The 25,220-nt window shown below is 38.7% G+C and overlaps 2 protein-coding genes across 3 annotated transcripts; one reads left to right on the forward strand and one right to left on the reverse strand.

Moving 5' to 3' along the window:
• Positions 1 to 3,218: 3,218 nt before the first annotated feature.
• Positions 3,219 to 5,582, reverse strand: LOC134662332 (nuclear pore complex protein Nup50). 2 transcript variants are annotated; one of them, XM_063518520.1, is made up of 3 exons: positions 5,313 to 5,582; positions 4,554 to 4,770; positions 3,219 to 4,310 (listed from the first exon to the last, which is right to left on the reverse strand). In XM_063518520.1, exons 1-3 carry the CDS (start codon positions 5,478 to 5,480, stop codon positions 3,265 to 3,267), a joined length of 1,431 nt encoding a protein of 476 aa, XP_063374590.1. In that variant the 5' UTR covers positions 5,481 to 5,582; the 3' UTR covers positions 3,219 to 3,264. The 2 variants fall into 2 exon arrangements, with proteins under 2 accessions (XP_063374590.1, XP_063374589.1); XM_063518519.1 differs by having other exon boundaries at positions 3,219 to 4,770; positions 5,313 to 5,580.
• A 923-nt stretch (positions 5,583 to 6,505) lies between these two features.
• Positions 6,506 to 24,930, forward strand: LOC134662626 (uncharacterized). The gene is made up of 11 exons (XM_063518898.1): positions 6,506 to 6,745; positions 6,860 to 6,892; positions 7,021 to 7,086; positions 7,280 to 7,677; positions 8,772 to 8,951; positions 9,847 to 9,973; positions 10,635 to 10,721; positions 15,411 to 15,474; positions 22,918 to 22,968; positions 24,110 to 24,262; positions 24,662 to 24,930. Exons 1-11 carry the CDS (start codon positions 6,668 to 6,670, stop codon positions 24,928 to 24,930), a joined length of 1,506 nt encoding a protein of 501 aa, XP_063374968.1. The 5' UTR covers positions 6,506 to 6,667.
• Positions 24,931 to 25,220: the final 290 nt, after the last annotated feature.

The following is a 25,220-nucleotide window of genomic DNA, read 5'->3' on the forward strand; positions in this document are numbered from 1 at the left end:
CAGTTAACTTAGACTAAAGATACTTAAGTTGCTGTCTTGAAAGCTACCTCCGACCTTATGGCATTAGGTAATAATCGAAAAAACAATATGTTAACACTGTTTTTATGTCAACTAACTCTCCAAGATTTTGACATGCTGTTTACGAAATGAACTTCAATAGTTAATTTATGTGCAGAATTTTATATTTTATGGAATAAGAGTAGCTCATGTAAAATTAATAAAATATTGTATGCCAATGTTGATCATTGCTGATAAGTTGATAGGTAACAGAACTCTGCCATGGCCTTATTTTGGTGTCATTCAATAATATTCTATTTTTAAATTTGTGATTTCTTTATAATTTTATGCCTTGATTCTCTATGTTTATGCGCTATAAATTTCTTATAAAAGAAAATGTATATAAAATATAATAAAAAGCAATTGACTACATTTCGTTGCATTTTTACTGCTACTCAGCCTCAAGTAATACAATTTATGAGATCCTAACGATAACCAGTGCTACCATTCATCTACCATTACTTATTGGTGGCTAAGGATATCTAAGGATCAACAAATGTGACCTCTGTCAGTAATACTGACTCCGTATACCGATATATATTTTAATGGCTCCTCTACACGATGGGCCAACGCCGGCCACTCCAAGGGACGCATTTATGCGTTAGAGGGAGCAAGTGATATTGCTATCTCATTCTACCGCATGGCCTATTATATAATCTGTGGCATGGCTGCGTCCCTTGGAGTGGCCGGCGTTGGCCCATCGTGTAGAGGAGCCATAAAATTCTAATTTCACCTGCCACAAACTTGCTATGGTGGTGACCAGGGATGTTGCGAACATCCGCATCCGCATCCGCAACCGCGGAACTTCCGCATTATTTTCAACATCCGCATCCGCATCCGCATAAAATCGATGCGGAGCTTATGCGGATGCGGATGTCGAACAAGTCGGTACAGGAACGTCTTAGCGGCGGCGTAAGTGCTAGGTCATTTCGTAATTACCTATAACGAAATCGTCTAGATCAGTGTTTTTCAAACTTTATGGTGTCACGGCCCTTTATGACCACTAAAATTTTTCGCGACCCCCAAACCCCGTTTCTACGTTTTTCTATCTAGTACCTATAACAAAGGAACCACTGGTCAGTGTTTGGCAAAAAAGCCCTTAAAGTTTTGATCCCATTTGCTACTTCATATTTATGCGAGCTTACGTTTTCATCAATGATCGATATCAAAACCAAAAAAAGGAATAAATAGATTGAATTCGGAAAATGATTTAATCGTCTGCGTGTCGCGGCAGAAACCGCGGTTTGACAAATTAAGAGTCAGAATGAAACAAGCTCATTCTTCACACTGAATACAGTTAAACCTTCACTTTTAAAATACAGTTTACCAGATAGGTAATGATTTGTTTTATTAATATGTACATTAACGACCTATAACATTAAATTTTAAAGGATTGGATTATTTTTAAGTTTAAAAAATGAAATTGCTTTCCATAAGTTTCTCTCAAATCAAAGCTGAACTTCGCGACCCCCTTGGACAAGTGCCGCGACCCCCCTGGGGGTCGCGACCCACACTTTGAAAAACACTGGTCTAGATCCAGAAAAGTCGGCCAAGTTACTGTTTATTAAATATAACGCACCTATATTCTTGTTCAAATACTAAACGTTTCTTTTTTTTAAATAAAAAAATACTAAAAATGTAATATTTGACGTTTTCTAAGTACCTAATCTTGACATCCGCATCCGCATCCGCATCCGCGGATGTGAGCCTTTAAAAATCCGCATCCGCATCCGCATCCGCGGATGTCAAAAAATCGGCATCCGCAACATCCCTGGTGGTGACCAATAGACAGAGGTCTCCACCTATCAGCATTCAACTTTATTACAAAGTAATAATGATGACAATCCTGCAACGCCTGGTACTACTTGAGTCAAGTGTAAAAATATGGGTGCACGCATCATACTCAAAAATATATCCCATAGCTCTTATGTCAGTGAATTAAGAACTATGGGACCCGTTTTAATATATAGTTAATAGCGCCCCGGTTTCGCACGGGTTACCTACACAAAACCTTAACAAATTATACACCTAACTAAACCTTCCTAAATACTGAAGAATTACTCTATTGATAGGTGAAAACCGCATGAAAATCCGTTCAGTAGTTTTTGAGTTTATGGCGAACATACATACACACAAACAGACAGACGCGGCGGGGGACTTTGTTTTAGAAGGTGTATTGATATCTGTGTCTCACGGAAGTTTTGTTGAGATAGAGGTTAGGTAAATCATAGAAAAGAAAAACAAAGTTTTTGATGATCATTCAATGACATTTGAAATACTTCAAATACTTAATACATAATAACATTTTATTTACCGTTTCAAATAGTTAAAATCCAAGAGAACTCATCCCACTCCACACGAACTAATTAGCAATACTTCCTGTTTTTTTTATAAGGAACTATGATATACTTACCTACATTACACAAAAGCAATGTTCAACCTCTATGAGTACTTTTTATACATTTCAAGTTTTGTTAACAATGTTCTGATATTTCTTGAAACGGAAAATTGGTCGATCGATTCAATTCATATTGCATGCCATTTGTTGCAACGTTTGTAGAAGCCTTCAGGCCTCTACAGACTTTAGAAATATATCGGCCCAACATGCCAATGCATACCCCGCAACGGAGCTAGCAAAACCGTAGCATATGACAGTTTTGTGTCAGGGTTGGCGATTATGATGAAACATTTTGCTTTAACTTTATTGTATGTGAGATTAATAAAATTGATCGAGAACCTTGTTGACCCTCTTCCGATATAACCCGGTTCAATTTACTGTCAAATAATATAAATTAACAGGTCAATGTCAATATTAGATGCGTCTCAATGTATCTGTTATTTTGTTTATAAAATCACGTTTTTTTTTTCGCATTTATTTCAAATATTAACATGGAATTTTTATTGCTTGATAATATTGGTGTGTTTGAAAACAAAGAAAATATATTTTTTGTACTTTAGTTTATGCGTAGTAGTGATAACCCTGACGTACAACTGCTACAGATTTGCTAGCTCGGTTGCGAGGTATGCCAATGAGACATCAATGCATCGTAATCGCAGCCGACAGGTTGGAAGCGTTGTTGTTGAGCAGAACATGATTTAGACTGTTCTTTCTTCTACAAATAGATCTATTAGGAAGTACTCTTAATTAGTATGCAAAGAAAGGAGTGGGGAGTTTAATGTGTTGAAACTATAACTGTGTATAATGGGCTACATCTTGTATTTATTAAGAGTTTCCAACAGTTCATCGGCTTCTTCTGAAGATTTGACTCTTATAAGTATTGAAGTTGGAGGTGGTTTGGCATCAGGTGTCGGTATGCAAACCATCATGACATTATTCTTGCCCATTCTCTGAGTAGGTATAGCTGAAGCTAAGATTAGATTTAGCATCACATTGCCCAAATTAGTGTTAGCACGAACCAGCAATTGATACTTTCCACTTTCTTCAATCTTTTTAATATATAGTGTACCAACACCCCTGTCAGCAAAGTTGCCATCTTTTTTTACAAATATTTTACATTTTTTCTCATAGACACTGTCTTTTTCTACAACAGGTGTGTATTCCACTTTAGGTGGTTCATCATCGGCATCCTCATTTTTCTCTTCTTCTGTAGATTTAGGTGCATTGAAGTTATTGATGCTAAATGGCTTTCCGACCCCAAATGAAAATGGTGTTGACTCAGGAGAGTTTGTCATTAAAGTTGAGCTCTGGGGGGAGCTGTTAATGCCAAAAGAAAATCCTTGTGTTTTTGGGGGGCTTGAAGCACTACTAACACTATTAAATCCCTTTTCACCAAATGAATTCGGACTGCTTTGTGTCGAAAATGGGGACGTTGAGTTTGTCTTCAGATTTGAACTTGAGAATAGAGAACTAGAGCCAGTAAAAGGTGAAGACTTGATATTAGTCTGTTCTGCTTTAGATTCTATTATAATGGTGTTGGTCTCGGAATGTTTCTTTGTTGCATCATTAGAATCAGGACCCTGATATTCTGATTGTATTTCTTTTAGATGTTTCTCATAGTCTTTAAATATTGGTGACAATATACACAAAGGTGTTTTCTCTACATGCTGTTTAATCCAATCAGATACTGATTCGTTCAATCCTTTGAGTTTTGTGTAATATCTCATTTTTTTGTCACTCTCTTCTGATTTATCTTCTGAACTTTTGGTCTCCATTTTTAATGTAATGCTGGAGTTTGGTGTAATTGTATTTAGGCTAGACACTGTCTGGGCCTTGAATGGTGATGATATAGGTGCTGTTGAAAATAAAGACTTTTTAGCTTCTGTATTGTTGGGTGGTATACCAAACATGGTGGATGATACTACAGAAGTAGATTCAGTTTTAGTTGTGTCACTCGATTTGGTGGACTGTTGTTTGAAAGAGAAATTTCCAACCGTTGAATCTGCCTTTGAAGCAGTAAACAAGCTGGATGATGAAGTAGGCACTGAGCCCCCGAACAATGATGATGACTGTGAAGTGGGATTGAAAAGAGTTTTACTAGAAGATGATGACACTGGGAGGGTGAACAGGCCCCCGCTGGGACTGCTAGTTGCTAGGCTGCTGTTCGAGCCGCTGGATGAAACAGCGGTGTCTGTTTTACTCAAAGTTGATCCATTCACAGGTTTGCTGCCATTAGTCAAGTTAGCCAAAAAGTCAAATGATGATGGTTGTGCTTTGCTGAAGCCTCCAAAACCACTGAAGACACCTTGTTTTGCCTAGAACACAATAAAATTGAAATTGAATATTAATCCAGTATTTCTAATGTTTTATGTTGTACTAAAATGTGATATATATGTTAAGTAATTGTGATGTGAATGTCATGTAATTATTCACAAAGGGGAAATTTGGCAACAAAGAAATTGCACATTTCAGAGCAGGATACACTTTTATATTTATTAACCTGTAGGTAGAGCCAATAGGAATGATGCCAATTGTTCCATTTCCTAAGATAACATACATTTCCTAAGTTTACCTACTGAAGAAATGCCAGTTAAATGAAATGAAATAAAACGTTAATTATTTCACTTAATGTAAAATATCTGGGTGACCGAGCTTCGCTCGGAAAACATATAAAAACTCGAAAATGCGCGTTTTCCCAGAGATAAGACCTAGCTAGATCGATTTTTCGCCCCCAAAAACTCCCGTATAGCAAATTTCATCGAAATCGTTAGAGCCGTTTTCGAGATCCCCGAAATATATATATATAAATAAATAAATAAACAAGAATTGCTCGTTTAAAGGTATTAGATGTACTTACCCCCTCAGAAGAATTTTGAGTTCGTCTCTTAGCCGTCCTGATCACACGTTTCTCAATAGCTTCTTTAGAAGCAGGTTTGAACGTGCCCATTTCTTCATGTTCGTCAGGGTCATCTTGGTCCCAATTATCATGATTTAGCTCTGTGGTGGCCTGACGCTTTGCTGACATCTTTCTACTAAGATAAACGCGCTGTACAAAATACCTGACGGGTAACTTGAATACGACTTAATCACTAACCACGCAACGTTACAGAAATATCTTATCATGAACTACTAGCAAGTAGCAGCAACCTTGTGTGATGTATCACACTTAAAATTAGGTTTTAGAGATTTTCCTAGGTCCTTTACTGCATTGGAACCGCATGAGTGAAAGACTCTTGACTAGTGAGTGTCAAAAGTGTCAAACAACTGTTAAGATAATGTCAATTTGCATCGGAAGTAGCGCAGCGCGCCAAGCATAGGAGATAGAATCCTAATAGGCAGATTAGACTCTCGCGCGAGGCACGAGACGAGCCGCGAGCCGCGCCACGAGACGCGAGCCACCGCTTACACTCGCGTTCGGCTTGTAAGCGGTGGACTCGCGTCTCGTGGCGCGGCTCGCGGTTCGTCTCGTGGCTCGCGCGAGAGTCTAAATCGACTATAAATCGACTATAAAGTTGCTTTCAGACGGATATACCGTGGATATACTGGACCGTAACCTTGGTCCGGTCCGAGGCCTCTTCGATCGTGTGTCTAGACAGTCCGCCGTACGTGCTTTTAGCCATAACACACTACCGCACCGCACTTGGAGCTTGCTTGGAGCGGTCCACGAAGGACTATACCATAGAATTACATTTGTTGATCATTTCATTTGCTAAAATGAGAAAACGGCATCGACTCGCATTATCCACCTCTTTCAGAATTAAGAATAATGAAAAAGAGGCCAATACGTAGTTTCACGATTTTGTCGGCGTTTTTTTCAATCAAAACTGTGTTGAAGATTTTATGGGCTGTGGTAAATAAATTCATGGTTTCGAGTTGAGAGTAGGTAAAGTGAGGAAGGAGGGGGACAATAGCGAGGAAAATATTAGGTAGTCGAAGTCGAAGCATTTATATTATTATTTTCAGGCCTTTCTTTTACTTAAATGATTTTGTATTAAGTGAGAGTAAGTCAAAACAAAATTATCTGCAGTTGGTTACAGTGAGTTTTGATTAGTTTTAAAGTTATTTACATAATTTCTTATGAAAACCGTTTATTGTCTAAAAATAAATGTTGAAAATATATATTATGTAGCACATATTAAAGCCGCACTAGTGATAAGTTGTTAAAAAATAAAAGTGACGATTATTTAAATTATAGAAACGACGAAAACTGCTATGGAAGTGTCTAATGAGATAAAGGAAGATATTCGCAAAACTCAGTCTGACTTGAAAAATGCGATACGCGTACATCAGGTAAGCCAAGTCGTCGATTGTTATCACTTGTTGCAAACTTAAAAATATATAATTCTTTACTTAAAGTGAATGGCAAAAGCAGGCACATTAAGCATGTAATTGTAACTCTTACAGGTTTGGGTCACGCGTCTTCGGGAAGATGAAAATGTAAGAACTCAAAACATATTGTGCACTACGTGCGGTAACATGTCGAAATCATGATTACTTTTTAATTTCCTAAAAGTAACAATTTGTGTACCTAGTTTAATAAAATCCATGTGATAATTTTGTTTCAGAACTTACATCTGAAATCAAAAGTCAAAGAAGCTGAAAATGAAATTATTGCCATTGGTCAAGCTCAAGTAAGTTATTTTATAATGAACTGTATGGTTAGCTCTTTGATCAAGCTATAATGAGGTTTGCCCCTCCCACTTTTTAGACTAAGTTAACTTTTTACAGTGTAACTATCATTAGTTGTTGCCACTCAGACAATATTTAAAGTGCCTAATCAAGTTTTTCCTATTTTATTATAAATAAAGCTTAAATCTATTTCAGAAACTAGTGGTAGACAGATTGAGGAGAGAATTGGAACTTTATCAGCAGCGTTTGAAAGCTCGTAACAAACAGACAAATATTGAAAATGATAATCGCTACGTAGCCCAGCAACTCAGGGACCACCAGCTCCAGTATCGCAGCAGACATAGGACTGTGTCTTTACTCAAACCTTCAGTACTTAATGAGATTCATATTAAGTCAGAAAACTATAATGATGTGAAAGAGAACATATCAGATTCTGAGACTGAAATTAAATCCACAAATGAGAAAGGGAACTCAAATCATAGTGATGCAGAAGAGAAAGATGAATATTTGAGAAATTTTCAGCAGATACCTAAGGTGCATGACAGTAGAAATAACTTTGTTAATGCACTAAATAAAGTCAAGGAGGCATTTATGTAAGTATTACTATAATCTCATTGTGAAATAAATGAGTACACTATTCTTGTGACTTGTGCGGAGAGGGTCAATGCGGAGAAGAGCATCTATCAGGTAAGGCGGTCACAGTACCAGCTCTCTCGTCGCTTCTGACTCTTGCATTTGTACACACGCTCCACTTACAGAAGATCAGTAGAGCAGCACATTGAGAGACCGTAAAACGAATGAGTGGCTGAGACAGCAGAGCAAGGTCACGGATGTTGTAAAACGCGTAGCCAGTTTGAAGTGGGAATGGGCTGGTCATATGGCACGAAAGACCGACTCGTGGAGTAAAAGAATACTCGAGTGGCGACCATGGGGGGAAGAACGTCCTCCAAGTAGACCCAATATGCGTTGGGAAGACGACATCAAAAGGGCTGCGGGGATGAGATGGCTCCAGGTTGCACAGAACCGTGACGAATGGAGAAGAATGAAGGAGGCCTACACCCGAAGGGTAGAAAAGGGCTAAAGAGAGAGAGAGAGAGAGAGAGTAGAGCAGAAGGAACAATGATCTTCCTTTCTGACTGTGTCTAAGCCAAGTACATGTACCAATACGACAGTTCTAGCCCTGTGACGGTCTTCCCAACAAAACATGTTATATGTCGGTCTTCCCCTCATTGACCATTATGATATTTAGTGACGTCACACTATCTGTGAACATTCACTTGTTGAGGCAATTCTAATGCAGCTTATTTGTTTTATGACTTGAGTTCCTATGGCCATATTTGGTCACTATCATCAGATCATCTCGATGCCATCATAATCTTGCATTGTCTTTGTCCCTGGCCTCATGTATAAGTGTGCCAAATTTCAGTTCAAGCGGATGTTCAGGAAGTTTTGCAAATTTTGTAAGATAACTTATATAATTACATACCTAAAGACAAATATTGCAAGTGTAACAAAAAGTGTAACCCAAACGTAAACAAAAATTGGAACCTCTTTTACTATTTATATATTAGACTTTCACTTGGACATAAAATCCCTTAATAACGTTTTTTATTTTGTACTGATTAATTTATTACCGGAAATTAAGTTTGAGGTTTCATTAAGAAATAAAAAAAACTATAACGTTTAGCAGCGGCAGCAACTCGCACTCGGCTCGCGGCTGGCACTCGGCGCCCGGGTCGGGGTCACCGCCGTCACCGCGGGGGTCACCACCATCACCACCGTCACCACCGTCACCGCCGTCGCCGTCGCCGTCGCCGCCGCCGCTGCCTCGGCCCGGCGAGCCCGTGTCGCAGGAGCTTTTCCTGAGGTTACACATTACCAGAGATTTGTTACGAGGAAGAGCGACAACCTTTTCTCCATTCATACACACTGAACAGTACCCATTTTCCCCTCTGGCTGTATCATTATAGAAAATAGGTTTACACGATTCCATCGATATACCCCTTCGTACTCTCGCCCACACTGTTAACTGTACTGTTGGACCTTATATGCCTTTTGTAATAAGGTCCACCGATGTACAGTTACAAGTGTTGCTGTCCGTATGATTTTTTTTATACCTATAAAACATATTTTGCATAACATTATTTTTTAAAGTTTTCAGTTCTTGTCAACAAAACACTGCCACTGTCAACCGTAACCGATTGTAGATGGCGTTACGTTACATACTTACGTAGCTTCCTTCTTCCTGTCTACAAGCCTCAATTTCACCACGGTGACAGGCGCGACAATTGTAAAACATCACTGTTGCTGACGTCACTGGCATCCATGGGCTACGGTTACCGCTTACCATCGGGTGGGCCGTATTCTTGTTTGCCACCATCAGTGTACTATTAAAAAAAAAAATTATATCGGAAAAAAACAAATATTTCTCTTACCAAGTTTCTGACAATTGTCACAAGAAACACGACAATTGTCACATAATTCCGACACAGAACTCATTTCCTGTCAAGAATTCCGACAATTCTTTTAAATCTTGTGACAATTGTCAGAAACTAAGAGAAATGTCCGTTTTTTTCCCATATAATAAAGTTTTTTTTAAATAATACACTGATGGTGGCAAACAGGAATACGGCCCGCCCGATGGTAAGCGGTAACCGTAGCCCATGGACGCCTGTGACGTCAGCAACAGTGATGTTTTACAATTGTCGCGCCTGTCACCGTGGTGAAACGGCCGTTATAACTCGACCGCTGTTATTTTACAGACTAATTGGTTTGGTGACTCCAGCCCAGAGGGAGACACTTGAGAAGAAGAGAAGCGAGCGCCGGAAAAGGTCCACGACCAGCACCAACAGAGATGATTTTTTATACGGAAACTACGACATGTTGCCTGTGAGTATATCCTAGGTATAATATAATAACCACGTTTCATATAATAACCACGTTTCATTTTTAACACCACACTAAGCACGGCTTGCACCATCTCGCTAACCCGAGGTGTGCCCGGGGTTAAGCGGTTAAACCGTTAACCCAGTGTCAAATTGTAATGGTAAACATGGTAACTGCAGGTTTAACCGGTTGACCCGGTGTTAGCGATGGGTGCAAGTGGCCCTAAGTATCAAAATAATATGAGCGCCGTATCGCTTCGGGGCGGTTTATCGTCCTACACTACCAAAACGTAATATCTAGAATATCAGTGACATTAAATTTGAACCTTAATACTATGACGATACCGGTTGTTTTTCAATATGAATGTTGTACTAGCACGTGCTAACGCTGGAGATAGCGGTTTTGCGATAATAGAAACAATGGCCTTTGTTTGAAAGATTAAGGCTCGAAGCGAAAAGTTCACCTCAGAAGAGCCGTACTATACTCTGAAATGCTTTATGTGTCCCGTTTACACTACCTGGCAGAATGGGTTTGTTAGATTTGACAGACGTTTATGAACACCCATGAATAACGACATAGGTAATTCTTTTGTGGTGAAACTTCCGACTGAAATTCTTATAATGGCACATGACTGTGCGACTATAATTAACCATTTTTATTACAGAAACGCAAGAAACACAATCAATTCCCATATTTGCAATCGCACAACGACCCTCCTCAAACACGCTCGGCAAAACTGCGAAAACAGCAGGTAAATATGGGCATTAACATTACGTATGTATGTGTAGTTCCGAGTTAATTTATTTAACATGAAAAATGAAAATGAAAAAATGAAAAAAGTTTATTGTATAAATTTAGACATACAGTAAATCACGTCCCTGTGTCCTGATCTAGGAAACCCTGTGTTACAGGACCCAGTTTCGTTACTTATACTAGTTTCTTAATCTATATATTGGTAGGTACAAATTGTACAGAGAGTTACACTGTGTGTGTATGTGTGCGCGTGTGCGTGTGTGTGTGTGTGTTAGTGTGTAAAAATGCATACTATAATATTTATGATAAGGAAGTATTATTTCAATGTTATTATTACATGTCGGTAAACTAAATTAAAAAGTCATAAATACGGCTTCACTAGCTTCAACATGAGCTAAACTGCTTAATCTATCTATGATTATCAAATCTAGACTTTAAAAGTTGTACATGAATAATCAAAAAAAGTTTAAGAATATTACACGTGACCAGCCCCGTGAGAGATGCGTTCATAAAGTTAACTTTTAGGTAAATACTAACCACACGAAATATATGCTATAGCATGTTCCTGTATTAAGTACCCCGCAAGGAAACTATTGTTACATACTAATGTTTTTGTTTTTATGTGAATTTCATAATTTAAATATTATTTAATCTTAATACAATTCCAATTAGCTGACCAAGGGCGGGTTTAAATTCAGCAAGCTGTACCCGCACCTTTTTCATTACTTACACAATTTGTTGCATGTTGCACAATGTTTAGATAAATACTTACCTACTTACTCCATATACCGTAGGGCCCGGCCACATGTCCGCGGTGCGGCGCCGCCGCCGCCGCGCGGCGCGGCACCGCAGAAATCTGCGGCACCGCAAACCGCTCTGCGGCGACGCCCGCCGCAACGCAAAATTTTGCGGTGCCGCGCTGCGGTGCCGCAAAGCGGTGCGCGGCGCCGCGCGCGGTGCCGCAAAGCGGTGAGTTTCGCCGCGCGCGGTGCCGCCAAGCGGCGTGCGGCGCCGCGTGCGATGCCACGCTGCATAGTAAAGAATAAAATTCGACTACCAGTTGTTTAATCAGACATGGATCCCTTCACACGTGTTCTGCTCTTGCTGTTGTTATAGCGATAGCGGTTCGCCAAAAAACGCTGCAAATGGTGTTAAAGGTATGAAAATCGGTACGATTGGTCTTTAGGACATTTGAAACAATTTGACCCAAAGCACCAACAAATAAAAAAAAACCAGAGGAGTTATGACGTCATCTATTTTTTGTATGAAATTTAAAAAAAATTGTTTAGAAACCTATCGTGTGTAGTATTAAACGAAAGGGCTTTCTGAGCTGATTCCAAAAATATATCACGTCATTACATTTGAGTCATTTTTTTTTAATTATAATAAAAATATTTTTCAAAACATACCAAGTTTGTGTTTCTCCAGATACAATACCGTTAATTTTTTTTTGTTAAATATACCTCAAATTATACCTAATATCCTCATATCCATATCTATTTATTATTTATATTCATTGTATTTGTTTATAGCCTGACCAGTAATATATGATAATTGTCAAGAGGGCGCTGTTATTCTCATGTATAGGGTGACAATTCAGTGTAGTATGAAAAAATTAGTTCCAGTGAAATTCCGCAACATGGCGCACCCTCAATAGATCCTGGTTCACCTATAGTTGTGTAAAAGTAGGTACCTACTTTGTTTTGTAATTATAACATGATATTGCACCGCCTACAAGTCATCTGATTTGCCCGAAGGTTGACTGGTAGAGAATGCATTTTAGCATTAAGTCCGCCTTTTGTACGTTTGTATTTTCATTTGTGCAATAAAGATTAAATAAATAAATAAATATCTAATTCTAATAAAGCAATTTTGAAAATATTTACATTTAGTATATTTGTTTTAATTTTTTCTACTCCCGTACCTTTATTTGTCATCTAAAAGGTCGTACACATACCTTTAAACCCCTATGTTATAGTTGTCAAGACAAGTCTTTAGTCTATTCCCCAAAAAAGTATTTGTGCATACACGCAGTATCTTTTTGGTACTTTTACGATACTTCGTGTAATCACCACTTAAAAAATATTGTATGAAATACATTGTTGCCAACCTAATTTTAATTGTCATCTCTGACAGATGAGTACTCAGATCTAGTACTAAGTGCATTGCTGCCAATTTACAAAATATTCATTAGGTTCTATAGTAGAAACAATAAAATTCCTTCAGAAGTCAGAACGCGCATGTGACACCCGTAATATAGCAAGATCCATAGACTACGAACACCGCACAGCGTTGCTTGTTAGTCTCCATAGGCTACTGTGGCCAAAATCGAGAAAAAAAACTATCCAAAATAGTAATTTAACTAAGAGCAAGTACCAGGGCCTCATGAGTTACTAGACTTACTAGCTAGAAGGTGTCGCTGACCATACGGCCGTGGGGCGCGGGGCGCGGTGGCCGGGTCGCGTATCTTAGCTGTATACTTTTGGTGTTGTTTAAAGGTGAAAGGTGGGTTTAAAGGTGAGTTTCTTCAGTTAATTCTTACATAGATAATTTTTACTACGACTTATAGATTCCGAGATATAAGCGACTTTCTGGAAAAACTATGCTTTCTATTTAAATATTTAATTGAGAGATTCATAGATCACACTTTGTAAAATTGAAAAATTAAAAAAAAATACTTCATGTAATTATTTTCAAAATTGCTTTCTTAGGGTTAGATATCAGGATATTAGGTATAATTTGAGGTATATTTTACATAAAAATATTGAACGGTATTGTATCTGAAGAAGCCCAAACTTGGTATGTTTTGAAAATTATTTTTATTATAATTAAAAAAAAGCGGCCAAGTGCGAGTCGGACTCGCCCATGAAGGGTTCCGTATTTAGGCGATTTATGACGTATTAAAAAAAACTACTTGCTAGATCTCGTTCAAACCAATTTTCGGTGGAAGTTTACATGGTAATGTACATCATATATTTTTTTTAGTTTTATCATTCTCTTATTTTAGAAGTTAGGGGGGGGGGGGGGGGACACACATTTTACCACTTTGGAAGTGTCTCTCGCGCAAACTATTCAGTTTAGAAAAAAATGATATTAGAAACCTCAATATCATTTTTGAAGACCTATCCATAGACACCCCACACGTATGGGTTTGATGAAAAAAAAATTTTGAGTTTCAGTTCGAAGTATGGGGAACCCCAAAAATTTATTGTTTTTTTTTCTATTTTTGTGTGAAAATCTTAATGCGGTTCACAGAATACATCTACTTACCAAGTTTCAACAGTATAGTTCTTATAGTTTCGGAGAAAAGTGGCTGTGACATACGGACGGACAGACAGACGGACAGACAGACAGACAGACAGACAGACATGACGAATCTATACGGGTTCCGTTTTTTGCCATTTGGCTACGGAACCCTAAAAATGACTGAAATGTAATGATATGATATTTTTGGAATCGGCTCCGAAAGCCCTTTCGTTTAATACCACACACGATAGGTTTCAAAACAGTTTTTTTTAAATTCCATACAAAAAAAAGATAACTCATCTCGTTTTTTTTTATTTAACGGTGCTTCGGGTCAAATTGTTTCAAATGTCCTAAATATCAATCGTACCGATTTTCATACCTTTAACATCATTTGCAGCATTTTACTGAATTTCTCGGTGTACTGCCAGCGCTATTAAGAAGGCGCAGAAATAAAAAAACAATTGGAAAGAAAATTTTGGGTGAACCCATATCTTCGTATAATGAATGAAGATGCAAATCATTTCAAAAGAAAATACCGGCGCGGCACCGCAGAAATCTGCGGCGCCGCACGCCGCTCGGCGGCACCGCGCGCGGCGAAACTCACCGCTTTGCGGCACCGCGCGCGGTGCCGCGCACCGCTTTGCGGCGCCGCAGCGCGGCACCGCAAAATTTTGCGTTGCGGCGGGCGTCGCCGCAGAGCGGTTTGCGGCGGGCGTCGCCGCAGAGCGGTTTGCGGCGCCGCAGATTTCTGCGGTGCCGCGCCGCGCGGCGGCGGCGGCGCCGCACCGCTGACATGTGGCCGGGCCCTAAGATGGACTAATTACCTACCTAACCCTTATATTATACCTACACGCATTGAGGTATATAACAAGAGACGACATCTCGAACAAAATGTTTCCGCACCTCAGAGAAGTGCATGCACTTCTTTGCTTTTAGTACGTCACCGACCACTGACAAGATCCACACATGTACAGAAAATTTAAAATAAAAATTAAAATTAAAAAATGCCTACGTGCGTGTTAAAAAGTTGCAACAATAGCACAAGAAAATATAATAAAAGGGATGGAATAACATTTCACCGGTAAGCAATGGAATGAACTGTTGATTTACTATTAATTACATATTTAGTTTTCAAAGTAAATGTTTGGTCATAGAAAAAGTATTGTATGCAACGTTGTTTAACTGAGTCAAAAAATACTCGTGGCGTCTTTATTAACAATTTTCGGCTTCGCATGCATGCATACACTTCTCTGAGGTGCGGAAACATTTTGTTCGAGATGTCGTCTCTTGTTATATATCTCAATACCTACTCGTACCTAAGAATTGATGTAAAAATAAATGAAATAAATGTATTTGTATTTGTATTTGGTTGAATTGTTTACAGATTCATATATACTGTCGTCATTTAGTAAACATGGTTATGGGTAAATCATTATTCTAGTTCCAGACTCAAAGCAAGGAATCCCGCGAAGGATCGCCATCTGCTTCCTCAGCTGAAACGAAAGGTACTTATTTATTATAATGCACGTGTCCTGACTGACTGACTCAACGCAGAACCGAAAATACTAACGATAGAAACTTATCATTTTTAGGGTTCCGTAGCGAAATGGCAAAAAACGGAACCCTTATAGATTCGTCATGTCTGTCTGTGTCTGTCCGTCCGTATGTCACAGCCACTTTTCTCCGAAACTATAAGAACTATACTGTTGAAACTTGGTAAGTAGATGTATTCTGTGAACCGCATTAAGATTTTCACACAAAAATAGAAAAAAATAATAAATTTTTGGGGTTCCCTATACTTCGAACTGAAACTCAAAAAATTTTTTTTCATCAAACCCATACGTGTGGGGTATCTATGGATAGGTCTTCAAAAATGATATTGAGGTTTCTAATATCATTTTTTTCTAAACTGAATAGTTTACGCGAGAGACACTTCCAAAGTGGTAAAATGTGTGTCCCCCCCCCCCTGTAACTTCTAAAATAAGAGAATGATAAAACTAAAAAAAAATATATGATGTACTTACCATGTAAACTTCCACCGAAAATTGGTTTGAACGAGATCTAGTAAGTAATTTTTTTTTATACGTCATAAATCGCCTAAATACGGAACCCTTCATGGGCGAGTCCGACTCGCACTTGGCCGCTTTTTATAAAGTGTACCAGAGAAGAAGCGATTTAGAGAAATTCAACCCCTATAAGGGACCCGGTTAAAAAGAGGATGAAAGCAGGGATCGGATACCGGTATTTTTTGTATGGGAACGGAAACGGTATTTTTTCGTTCTTTGCTAATTACTTCATTTCTAATTAGGCAATCTAATAATACGAAGTCGTAACCTAAAAGCACAACTGAGTCCTACATTTCGAGTATAAAATAATTCGAAAAATATGGTTACTTCTAAGTTTTTGCAAAAAACCGGTTCCGATCCCTGGATGAAAGTTTGTATCGTGTTCAAGTTTTATTTTGAGCTAGGTAGTTAAGGTTTTAAGTAACAAAAAAAGGTCGAACCTTTTTTTGCTTGATTAAAGCATGAAACTTGGCACAGTTGTTCCTTATATCAAAATAAGCCGATTAAGATCGGTAGCCCGAGGGACCCACCGCTTAAGCCCGAGAGGGGGGGGGGTCAAGTAGCGCCCCGCCCGGCTTCATTCTAAAAATTCTAACAGGCCCCGTTTAGCTAATAGGTCATATTTGGTATCAATTTCGGATAAATCAATAACGTAGAATTCATTTCTGGTATAAAAAATTGCAATTTGTTGAAAAAAATAATAAAAAAGCACAAAAAATCTAATTTTTCAAGTGTAATTTTTGTTTTTTATTTATTGTCAAAATTAAACTGCTTGGTTTTTCTACATACAAAAAATATGACGATAAAGACTATTTAATGTAGATTTTAAAAACATAACTTTTACTTACCTTTATGAAAAAGAAATTGCATTAAAAAAACATATATCGTCCCGCGCCGGTGAATATCTTGTTACCGACATAGGCATCGATATAGACAACATCCGAAGTACACACTCTGGAGACCGACTAAATGTGTTGTTTATTATTGTAGATCATATATTAAAGATAGAAAGCCGTACATAATATTTTATTAGAAAAAAAATGTGTCGTTCAGTGAAAAAAGGGACCTTGGAAAAATTTATCATAGAGCCTCTCTTTTGTATAGAAGCATAGTTAATTTCAACCACTCCATGGACTCCATGGTCCCTGTTCTCAATGAATAAGAAGTAAACTGTAAGTATTATTTAATCTACTTACTTATTACATTATAGAATAATTTGCCAGTAACTGGCCGCTTTAATAACTAGCCGCTCTAAACTAAAAATGAATTCTATTCACCTATAAACAGAATTCATTTTAGTATAAGGTTCCAAAAACTGGCCAGCTTTCAATAACTGGCCACTGGCTAGCCTAAAATGAATTTTTGGTTTTGGGTGGCCAGTTACTGGCGAATTACCCTACCACACTTTAATTTTGCGTCTTGTGTCGTAATAGAGTTCCTTCCCCAGACACATAAATGCGTACATTTCATCATTCATGTAGTTGCATCGCGTTTTTTATTCCGGTTTGCATTTACTTCTGGTCAGTTTCAACCATATTCTGACCAAAGCAGGTGTCAGACCAGTGTGGAACCCGTCGTCTGCTTCTTGCTTCCATTCCCAAGAAGTCTGACGGACTGAGCAAGTTTGACGACGAACTAACGTCTGAACCTAAACATCAACCCCTTGGTACACTGCGCGTAATAGGGCATTTATATGGCTCCCTTTTGTTAGAAGTAGGTATACATTATGGAATTTAATAATAAAATAATTTAGCAGTGACTTAATCTCATAGAACAGGTATAACATTATACAACTCTTCATTTCAATATTCCGGTATAACTTGCCTTCTTCAATATTGCACTTATTACCGATCATATAATAACATTTTAGTATTTTAGGGGAATGCTTTTAGCCACTGCTATTGCTCCATCTTGTAAGAGCTTGAATCCTTGTAGTGGTTTGTTGGAACTCTGAACAGATTCCATGCTTCGAATTCACTTTTTCTCCCCTTTCCACTGAATGCTCGAAACAGGGGTAAGACTTCCGCTCTTTTAGGGTAAATAAAAGATAGTTTACTTAGCTTATAGAATAGATAATTTTATTAGCTTAAAATATAATTCCCTGACCTGGATGCAATGGTGTGTCATGTGATATAATTGTGTTTTCCACTGTGTCAACGTGAGCCCACAATTCCTGTAGTTGGGGAAATATTCGTACGCATGAATCTAGTCTAGCTGCTATGACTACGTTCGTGTCTACTGTGCGTATCAATACCTTGCAATGACTGTTTTACAGCATCTGCAACTAGGGCCATCATATTAAATGAATCGGACTTTTCATGGTTCTTGGAGTATTCGGAATCTCACGAGGAACATTACTTGTGACATGTTTCTCTACACAATTTCGCGATGGCATAAATAAGGACTTTTAACTCTTCGAAGTTTTGTCAACACAGTGTCTCAAAATGATTTACCTAGTGGTAAAGAAATGAGTTTCAGTAAAAGATCAGTGGTTATAAGTGAAGCTTACCGTCATGGTAAATTAAACTCTAATTTATTTCTATCGGGCCCTGAAAAACCAGGAGTCGTATTCCAAGCATTCTCTCGATCGACCTTGTAATACTGTAAGCTCAATAAGACTTGTGATGTGGGTACTACATGATATATATCATATATATTTGATACATACACTCAAAACATCCATAGGTAATTCAGGAACAAGTATTCACGATAAACAGACAAATAAATGCCTTCTAGAATTTGAACCCGGGTTCCCCATTTAATATAAGGTGTATAAAAGTGAGATCTAAGCATGGACCCTTTTTAGCCTGGCCGATACAAGGATTCAAGCTCCTACAGGATGGAGCAATAGCAGTAAATAAATAGCATTCGCCAAAACTTTATTATACCTTTATATGATGATAGGTGAAATAACCTTGTAAAGCAAAGTAAAGTGATACTTACAGATAAAGCCGTTGCTAAATAATGAAAAAATGCCCGAAATAATTATTTACATGAATCGACTACTGAAATAGAAGCAGCCTTATCAGGATAGGATTATATGTTTGGGGTCAGACTTTAGTTCCTCTTTAAACTTGCTCAGTCCATCTTCTTGGGAATGAAAGCAAGGAGCAGACGACTGTTTCCAAACTGTTCTGACAACCCTGCTGTGGCCAGAATATGGTTGAAACTGACATATATACGTGAATGACGAAATGTACCCATTCATGTGTCGGGGGAAGGAACTGTATTAATACACAAGACGCAAAATTAAAGTGTGGTATAATGTAATAAGCAAGTATATTAAAGAATACTTACAGTTTGCTTCTTATTAATTGAGAACAGGGACCATGGAGTCCATGGAGTGGTTGGCACTAACTAAATACGAGTATGCTTCTATACAAACACGAGGCTGGCTGTGATAATTTTTTTAAGGTCCCTTTTTCACTGAACGACACATTAAGAAAAATTGTACGCTTTTCTATCTTTATAATAGAATCTACAACAATAAACAATACATTTAATCGGTCTCCAAAGTGTGCACTTCGGATGTTGTCTATATCGATGCCGATGTCGGTAAAAAGATATTCACCGGCGCGAGACGATATAAGTTTTTTTTATGCAATTTCCTTTTAATAAAGGTTAGTAAAAGTTATGTTTTTAAAATCTGCATTAAATAGGCTTTATTGTCATATTTTTTGTATGTAGAAAAACCAAGCAGTTTAATTTTGACAATAAATAAAAAACAAAAATTACACTTGAAAAATTAGATTTTTTGTGTTTTTTTATTATTTTTTTCAACAAATTGCAATTTTTTATACCAGAAATGAATTCTACGTTATTTATTTATCCGAAATTGATACCAAATATGACCTATTAGCTAAACGGGGCCTGTTAGAATTTTTAGAATGAAGCCGGGCGGGGCGCTACTTGACCCCCCCCCTTCTCGGGCTTAAGCGGGGGCTCCCTCGGGCTACCGATCTTAATCGGCTTATTTTGATATAACGAACAACTGTGCCAAGTTTCATGCTTTAATCAAGCAAAAAAAGGTCATTTCACTTAACACCCTCACTAAGGAACTTGAAACTGTGTAAAAAGGTATTTTAATAAAATAGACGAAAACAAATTTTAGCGTTTTTGAGAATTAATCCCGTAAGGCAAATCCTAAGGTGGTGAAAAAGGGGTTGAAAATTTGTATGGAGTTCGTAGAGCTACCAGCTTCGACATATACAAATAATAATAATATGTTACTTGAATGTTCGTATCAAATTTCATGTTATTTCATAATGTCGTTTTGAAATGAGAGCGTCATTTCGTTAGTATAGTAGTAGTATTTGATTCTGATAATAGGCTACATGATAAATTTTCATTTATGGTATCAATCAATCAGGTTTGCTTTTAGGATCAAATATCTATATGGGCCGAATGGCACAGGCACCTGCCGCGATAGCAGAGGACGCTGGTTCGATTCCAGCCTGGGTCACTGGAGGCCTTGGTCACTTTCTTAGTATATGACATTTATTTAAGTTTATAATTTATATATCTAGTAATGTTTCTACTTGAAATAAAAAATAAATTAAAATAATTTCAGAAAATAATTTAATTTGTTCTAATACTTCTAATAGGGACCCATTGCATTAAAGCAATACAAACGTCAAAAATGATAGTTAAAGTCCGACATCGACAGTCGTACTTCACTCGCGAAACGCCCCTAACAAAACGATACTCACTCATCTTGGTTATCTTGAAGTATTGCGTTTATGTATATAATATAGTTGCTAGAGTCTGTGCGGAAAGAGTTGTGAAATGTATGGGACCCAATACAATCCACGAGCACGACTCTTCTCTTTCCGCACAGACTCTACAATATCTTTTTTGGATAAAACGTTAGGAATCGAATGCTTATCCTTACTTCGTTTTTGGAAGTTAAAAAAAACTAACATTTTAAAACTTTCAGGTGCTGTATTTTTATATTATTTCCATATATTTTTTTGATATCCACATTGTGATAAATTGCTCATTTGCTATCTATTTTACTAGATTTTGTTATATAATTCATCATCACCCCTATTGTTTGTCGGGAGTTCAGCCAGAGTCAGGTGCAACACTTGCACCAAACCGTCCCTGGAAATATTCATAGTCGTCTGCCGCGTGATGTCGATCAGTCTGTTAATTGTGGGAGGTGCAACCGGTCCTTAGTATATACAGGGTGGATTTTCTTTTTGGGTCAGTGAGGCAGCTACCAGATCCCGTGCTGCTACGAGAAAACGGTCTTAGAAGACTCCCTCGATTTCAAAGCCTCGCCCGGCAATGTCTTCATGCAGTATTATGGTCCTTAAATGTAACAGGACTGACTGGGCAGATAGAAAATTGAGAAAAAAAATTCATGTTTTCTCCATAGTAAATGTGTGGAAAAAGTTTTTATTAATTTGTGGCTTTTTAGTACGTTACCGTAAGTTGACCCCTAGGAAACTATTGATACTGGGTAGGAATGGAATCGATTGGCATACAAAAATTGCATGTGAAAAATGAAAGTTTTCATTTTCATACAAATTGTATGGGAAAAGTTTTTCTTGATTTGTGGCTTTTCTAGCCGGAAATTTTTTTGGTTCCATACAAGCTTTTGATCCTCAATAGGAATGGGATCGATTAGCATAAAAAAGAAAACTTTGTCAAAAATGACATTTTTCTCGCACCTTGACAAAGAAGAAACTAAGAAAAGCCACCAATCGAGGAAAACTTTTCCCATACAATTTGTATGAAAATGAAAACTTTTATTTTTCACATGCTGTTTTTGTATGCCAATCGATTCCATTCCTATCCAGTATCAATAGTTTCCTAGGGGTCAACTTACGGTAATGTACTAAAAAGCCACAAATTAATAAAAACTTTTTCCATACATTTACTATGGGGAAAATGTGAAATGTTATTCTCAATTTTCTATCTCGCCCATCAGTCCTACAGCAATGTCTTCATACAGTATTATGGTCCTTAAATGTAACAGGACTGATTGGCCAGATAGAAAAATGTGAATTAAATTTCACATGTTCTCCATAGTAAATGTATGGAAAAAGTTTTCTTTAATTTGTGGCTTTTTAGTACATTACCGTAAGTTGACCCCAAAGAAACTATTGATACTGGATAGGAATGGAATCGATTGGCATACAAAAATAGCATGTGAAAAATAAAAGTTTTCATTTTCATACAAATTGTATGGGAAAAGTTTTCCTCGATTTGTGGCTTTTCTAGCCGGAAATTTTTTTTTGGTTCCATACAAGCTTTTGATCCTTAATAGGAATGGGATCGATTGGCATCAAAAAAAAAGTTTGTCAAAAATGACCTTTTTCTCGCACCCTGTATGTTTTTTCCAAAATCTGTAAAAGCCAATCTTCATTAATTTGAAATCGAGGGAAGGTCTTCTTAGACCGTTTTCTCGTAGCAGCACGGGATCTGGTAGCTGCCCTCACTGACCCAAAAAGAAAATCCACCCTGTATATATGTATCCTGATTAAAAATTTTAGGGAAAAAATTTCTACGAACTACATAAGTATTCGGTTATTTTCCAAATGGTATATGAAACCAAAGTTAAATACAAAATAAAAAAAATAATTGAAAGTACAATTTTAAATTAAGTTAAAATTTAAATTTAAGCTTTAGATTATTAGATTTAGAGCTAGTATGTAAGGATGTAATTAGAGCGAGCCTCGTTCGGGTCCTCGCCGTCTGAGGATGGCGTGCCCGGGGCGGTGGCGCGGCGTCAGAGCGCCTACCGCGAACCACGATCGACGTGTTGCCTCTCTGTCGCACTTGTAAATTCGTACGTAAGTGTGACAGGGAGGCGACACGTCGAACGTGGTTCGCGGTAAGCCTTCCGCAATGTTCTGTGTGACGCGCGTGTTGCAGGCGACGGCGAGGGCGACGGCGGCAAGGTCTGCGCCGCGTGCGGCAGGAACGGTCAGTGCCGCTACATACATACAACAACACCATAGAGAAAAAAATACATAGAGTGCTCACTCCATACATCAGTTTTAGTACCAAAAAGACTATTAGCATCTAGCATCGAGTAGCGGAACTATCAGTACTGCTACTTGACAATAGATGTCGCCACCGACCGGAAAGTCTTATGCTGTTGAGATAAGAGTTTCCGGTCGGTGCTACATCTATTGTCAAGTAGCAGTACTGATAGTTCCGCTACTCGATGCTAGATGTAGACACTGAAATTAATAGTCTGAACTGATGTATGGAGTGAGCACTCTATGTATTTTTTTCTCTATGACAACACTACGATACTATCAACATATTCAACTCAAACGGGTGTCCGTTGGAGGACGACCCGTTAGGGGGCGGTTCATAAATTACGTCATCTATTTTTGGCAATTTTTGACCCCCCCCTAAAATCATGCTTCGAATCGACCTCGTTTCCACCTACGTCATGCTGCCATCATCCGATGTCTAGACCCCCTCCCCCCCATTTGAAATGACGTAATTTATGAATAGCCCCTAGGCTGCAGATTGGATGCAAGCGTCGCGCGGCAAATCAATTAATTCCTACATTGCGCTCAAACGATTGCGCGTCCAGGAGGTCTAAGATGGCCGGCTCTTTATCATTTGTCACCATGGCTGTCACGTTCTAACAAATATGTAAGTGCGAAAGTGACACATAGCATGACAGGTGATAAAAATGCGACCATGATAGCTGGTCAGGCCGCAGGAGCTAGCAAATTATAGTGTGAAAAAGTCACCCCGATCCCATAAAAGTTCATATTACTTCATATTTTCATCACGTCGGGCGTCGGCGCGTCACATAGCCAATATACTAGCACTCGGCGATGCTATTTTGCAGCTCGGCGTCCCGTTGAACTTTTATGCTATGTTTCGACATTTTTATTTTTATTTTTTATTTATTTTTAATTTAAATTTTTCATTTTAATTATAATTTATATTCATATACAATGTAAATTGTGACTGAATATAAAAAAAAATGTACAATCGAATTGATAACCTCCTTCTTTGAGATTTGGAAGTCGGTTAAAAAAATGTAATGAAATGAAATGACAGTTTGCAAACGTCGGTTCACGTGATTTGTTTGGCGCAGACGTGCCGTCGCTGCTGGTGCGGTGCGCGGCGCCGGCGTGCGGCGCGTGGCGGCACACGGGCTGCGGCGCGGCGGGGCGCTGCGCGTGCGGCGCCGCCCTGCCCGACCCCGCCGCCGCCCCCCACCCCCACCCCCCCCACCTGCTGTACCGAGGTGAGTACCCCCCACCGCCACCACCTGCTGTACCGAGGTGAGGTGAGTACCACCGCAAGCCAACAACGGTCTGCAACGTTAAGCATGCTAAAATGCTGAACTACTGTTTAAGTTAAGTTTATTCTTGGTTGTAGTTTCCCTCTTTTATGGTATGTATTTTGTAATCTGTGTCTGAATTGTGTGTTGCCACTCGTTTAGTCTCAGTTTAGACGTAGATTAGTTTTAAGTCAGGTACCCACTGAAAATCAGCGTAATGGCTCGCCGTGGCATTATGCCGAGTGGGGATCCCGTTTAGCATCTAAGTTGTCTGCGTTACTTGTACCTGATGCTAAATAAATGTATTTCTTCTTCTTCTTATAGTATTAGGGTGTATTAGTAACATATCATTACACATTCCAGACAAACTGGCCGAACGCAAGCGTCTGCAAGAGAGAAACATCCAGCTGTGCGTGCAGCTGCGCAAGCTGGAGGCCCGCGCCGCCGCGCTCAAGCGGAGCCTCGACCACCACCACGCGGACAAGCGGCAGCTGCTCGCCGACCAGATCAACACGCAGAGGCACCTGCACAAGCTGCTCGACTTCATCGGCCACTTCAAGGACACCTCCGTCGTCCGCTCCGCCTCCGTCAGCGACTCGGGCAGCGAGGTCGGCAAAAGCAACGAGGAATGAACCGGTGAGATTATACAGTGTGTGAGTCCGATACGGGCAATAAATTAAACCGGGTCATAGAGAAAAAAATACATAGAGTGCTCACTCCATACATCAATTTTAGTACCAAAAAGGCTATTAGCATCTAGCATCGAGTAGCGGAATTATCAGTACTGCTACTTGACAATAGATGTAGCACCGACCGGAAAGTCTTACGCGCTGTTGAGATAAGACTTTCCGGCCGGTGCTACATTTATTGTCAAGTAGCAGTACTGATAGTTCCGCTACTCGATGCTAGATGTAGACAATGT

This window comes from Cydia amplana, chromosome 3, assembly GCF_948474715.1.
Source record: "Cydia amplana chromosome 3, ilCydAmpl1.1, whole genome shotgun sequence".
Lineage (NCBI taxonomy): Eukaryota > Metazoa > Arthropoda > Insecta > Lepidoptera > Tortricidae > Cydia > Cydia amplana.

Coding starts and splice junctions, on each gene's coding strand:
- LOC134662332 (XM_063518519.1), bottom strand. CDS start 5,480: ATGTCAGCAAAGCGTCAGGCCACCACAGAGCTAAATCATGATAATTGG. Junction 4,771..5,312: donor CTCAAAATTCTTCTGAGGGG/GTAAGTACATCT, acceptor ATTGTGTTCTAG/GCAAAACAAGGTGTCTTCAG.
- LOC134662626 (XM_063518898.1), top strand. CDS start 6,668: ATGGAAGTGTCTAATGAGATAAAGGAAGATATTCGCAAAACTCAGTCT. Junction 9,974..10,634: donor GAAACTACGACATGTTGCCT/GTGAGTATATCC, acceptor TTTTTATTACAG/AAACGCAAGAAACACAATCA. Junction 24,263..24,661: donor CCCCCACCTGCTGTACCGAG/GTGAGTACCCCC, acceptor TACACATTCCAG/ACAAACTGGCCGAACGCAAG.